Source organism: Eimeria necatrix, genomic scaffold (assembly GCF_000499385.1).
Source record: "Eimeria necatrix Houghton genomic scaffold, Enh_scaff1804, whole genome shotgun sequence".
Classification (NCBI taxonomy): Eukaryota; Apicomplexa; class Conoidasida; order Eucoccidiorida; family Eimeriidae; genus Eimeria; species Eimeria necatrix.
The window spans coordinates 1-3,607 of record NW_013655056.1 but is presented as its reverse complement, the minus strand read 5'-3'; the positions used below and the strand labels follow the sequence as shown (position 1 = coordinate 3,607).

Genomic DNA, 3,607 nt, shown 5'->3' with positions numbered 1-3,607 from the left:
CAGCAGCAGCAGCAGCAGCAGCAGCAGCGGGAGGGGTTGTGGGGCGCATGCATGCAGGCTTTCCACATAATGGCGTCGGAGATTAAGGCCCGCGTGCAGGTGGGGCAGCAGCAAAGTCGGCAGCAGCAAAATGTCCGCATAGGCCCCTCGCAGCCAGTGCGGGGGGCTGGGGGCTGCTGCAGCCGCAGCTAACTGCAGCAAGCTGCTGCTTCTTGCTGCCACTCACAGGGGCCCCCAGGGGGCCCCCTGGGGGCCCCCAGGGGGCCCCCTGGGGGCCCCCTGGGGGCCCCCTGGGGCCCACTGGGCCTGTGGGTTTGGTAGAGATATAAGGAGGGGTTAACTGTTTGAGACAGCCATTGCTGCATGCATTATCTAAAGTGCCCAGGGCCCCCCTGTGCCTCTTTGCGGAGGCGGCTTGAAGCGAGCGTTGCTGCTGCTGCTGCTGCTGCTGCTGCTGCTGCTGCCGTGCTAGCAGCTGCAGCAACAGTGCCTGCAGCAGCGAGCACTTGTATCTCCTTTGATGTCACTGGAGCGCGCATGCGCAAAGCCTAGGCCGGCTGTTCCCGCCGCTGCAGCTTTTGTAGCCGCCGCAGCAGCAGCAGCAGCAGCAGCAGCAGCCGCAGCAGCAGCCGCAGCAGCAGCAGCGGGAGCGCACTTGGTGGCAGCGACTGCTGCTGTTAGCCCTGCGTAGCCTGGCCAAGACTCTGCTGCTTTGGTTGAGTCGTGTGGGTGATGGGGAGGCAAAAGAGGCCAAAGAAACAGCTTGCTGCTGTTGCTGCTGCTGCTGCTGCTGCTGCTGCTGCTGCTGCTGCTGCTGCTAGTGCAGCTAGCCAGGTAGTTGCTGCACCCCTTGCTGAGAAGACTAGAAAACAGTTTTAAGAGCAGCTAAAAGGAGAGCTGGGGACAAGCAGCAAAGCAGCATTAGGCTGCTGCTGCGCAGCAGCAGATTGCTGCTGCCCAGCAGCAGATTGCTGCTGCGCAGCAGCAGATTGCTGCTGCGCAGCAGCAGATTGCTGCAGCGCGGGGAGGCCAAGGCCTTGCAAGCAGCTAAGCGGCACCGGACTGCTGCTTAGCAGCAGCACTGCTGCGCAGCGACGGGCTGCTGCTGCTGTTGCTGCTGCTGCCAAATTTTGGGAAGCAGCAGAGCAGCAGCAGACAGCAGCGCAGCAGGAGGCCCTCAGGGGCCCCCCTGCTGAGCAGCAGGGGGGCCCCAGTGCCCTGGGGGTTTGGGGGCCCCAGGGGGCCCATAAGTCCCCTAGGGGCCCCCCAGGGGGCCCCTAGGGGCTTTAAGCCAGCTAGCTAACTTCAAGTAGCTAGCTAGCCAGCTAGCTAGCTAGCTAGCTAGCTGCAAGTTCTTGTGTGCAAGCCACCCCAGGCACTCCCCCAAAGTGGAGGCCCTTTTAAAAGCTGTAGCAAGCCAAGCGATGCTGCAGCAGCAAAGGGGGCCTCAGTGGCCCTACTTGCTGCGCTGCTGCTGCGCTGCTGCTGCTGCGCTGCTGCTGAAGCAGCAGCAGCGCGCAGCCAGTGTGGGGCCCCCGCTGCTGCAGCAGCAGCAAGCCTCTCTGCTGCGAATTTTGCTGCTGCTCTGCAGCTATTGAATTTTCTCTGAGAGCTTTTTGCTTCTTTTGCTGCTTCATGTTGCTGGCCTGAGGCTTTCTCTTGGGGCTTTTATTAATTTCTAAAATGCATTTATTTGGGCCAGTTTCTGCTGCGCGAACCGCCGCCCGCAGTAGGTGCCATCTGCCGGAGCAGCAGCAGCAGCTCACGGTAGCGGCAATCTTTAGCAGCAGCAGCAGCAGCACCAGCATCAGCCGCAGCAGCAGCACCAGCATCAGCAGCAGCAGCAGCAGCAGCAGCACGGATTGGGTCTGTGCAAAAACGCAGCAGAGCTGAAAGGGCTCCTCAGAAGGGCGCGACTGCTTAAAAGTGAACTAAACTACTTTTAAATGATAAATTAGAATTAATTAAATGCTTTTTTTTAATTTTAAAGCCACTTTTGCTGCTGGCTGGCAGCTGCAGCAGCAGCTCCGGGGCCCCACACATGCGCCCCAAGCCACTGGGGCCAGGGTTAGGGTTTAGGGTTTGCGGCTTTGAAAGGAAGCCGAGGCTTCCATGTCTTCCATTTCATTTTTAGATCTTTGTCTTAGAAGCAGCAGGCCGCTGTCGTTTGCTGCTCCTAGAGGCGGCAGCGGAGCCAACAGGTGCAGCAGCAGCAGCAGCAGCAGCAGCGGCGGCAGAGGCCACGCGCAGCAGCAGCAGCAGCAGCAGCAGCAACTGCTGCGCAGCTGCCTTCTGATGAGTCCTGGGCGCAGCTAGAGCAGCTGGCCTTGAGGGATACGATCTGCGTGCTGTTGGCGGTGTTGCAGCTTCCGCAGCAGCGCCGTCGGCTTCAGCAGCAGCAGCAGCAGCAGCAGCAGCAGCAGAAGCAGCAGCAGCAGGCAAAATGGAGCCCCAGGAGCCGGAGTCTCTCGAAGCTCTTTTCTCAGTTTTCAAAAGCGGCGCTGCAGCGGCAGAAGCTGCACCTGCAGCAAAGAAAGCAGCCGCAGCAGCCAAATCGGAAGCTGCTGCTGCTGCTGCTGCTGCTGCAAAGAATGAAACCAAGGAAAAGAGCAGCAGCAGCAACTCCAAAAGAGGGGGCAGCTCTTCGCAGCAGCAGCAAAACAAGAAGAAGCGGCGGGGGGCCCCCGCAGCCCAGGATGGGGCCCCTGGTGGGAAGCGGCAGCCGAAGGCGGAGGGTTTGAGCGCGTCGGGCCCTGCAGCAGCAGCAGCAACAGCAGCAGCAGCAGCAGCAACAGCAGCAGCAGCTGCAGCAGAGGGAACGGACAACCCCTTCGCAGGGGCCCCTGCTACTGATGGCCTCAAAACTCGAGTTTTGCTCTCCGACAAAAATTGTCTTCATGAAGTTGTTTATCCCGAGTCTGTTCCGACTCGCTTTAGGGACTTCCCGCTGCAGACAACAATCCCTGCTGCTGCTGCTGCTGCTGCAGCAGCAGCAGCAGGGGGCGCTGCTGCTGCAGCTGACGGCGGCAGCAAGGACGGCGGGGCGCCAGCCGCAGCAGCAGAAGCCGCCGAGGGGCCCCCGCAGGCGGAGGCCTCCGAGAGCCCTGCGTCTGCTGCTGCTGCAGACAGTGGGAGCCCTGCTGCTGCTGCAGCAGCAGCAGCAGCAGCAGCAGCAGCAGCAGACGCAGCTGCAGCGTCCGACGCCCCCGGGCCCCCCTCCCGCGCGGCGTCGAGCTCCCCCGCCCCCGCAGCACCCACACCAGCAGCAGCAGCAGCAGCAGCAGCACCCACAGCAGCAGCAGCAGCAGCAGCAGCAGCAGCAGCGCAGCAGCAGCCGCGAGTTGCTGCGCGTCAGTGGAAGTTCGTGCTGGACAGTTTCCAGCAGCGCAGCATTTTGTGTTTGGAAGCAGGAGAGAATGTCCTTGTTGCTGCTCACACTTCCGCGGGCAAAACTGTTGTAGCAGAATATGCTGTTGCCATGGCCCTCCGCGACAAACAAAGAGTCGTCTACACCAGCCCCATCAAGGTCTGCTGCTGCTGCTGCTGCTGCTGCTGCTGCTGCTGCTGCTGCTGCTGCTGCTGCTGCTGCTGGTGGCGGTGGTGGTCC

At 61.5% G+C, this 3,607-nt stretch overlaps 2 protein-coding genes across 2 annotated transcripts in view; both read left to right on the top strand.

Annotated features, from left to right (window-relative positions):
- The window catches only part of ENH_00022950 (hypothetical protein), a gene marked incomplete at both ends in the record, with an annotated part of 760 nt that extends 568 nt beyond the window's left edge, over positions 1-192 (top strand). Inside the window, one exon of the mRNA XM_013584604.1 lies at positions 58-192. Coding sequence (XP_013440058.1) covers positions 58-192 — 135 coding nt within the window. The remainder of the gene's footprint in view (positions 1-57) is intronic.
- A 1,491-nt stretch (positions 193-1,683) lies between these two features.
- Positions 1,684-3,526, top strand: ENH_00022940 (hypothetical protein, conserved; the record flags this gene model as incomplete). The annotated part of the gene is made up of 3 exons (XM_013584603.1): positions 1,684-1,866; positions 2,135-2,201; positions 2,367-3,526. Coding segments are annotated over 3 exons (1,410 nt in total), but the record flags the coding sequence as incomplete, so codon positions are not given.
- Positions 3,527-3,607: the final 81 nt, after the last annotated feature.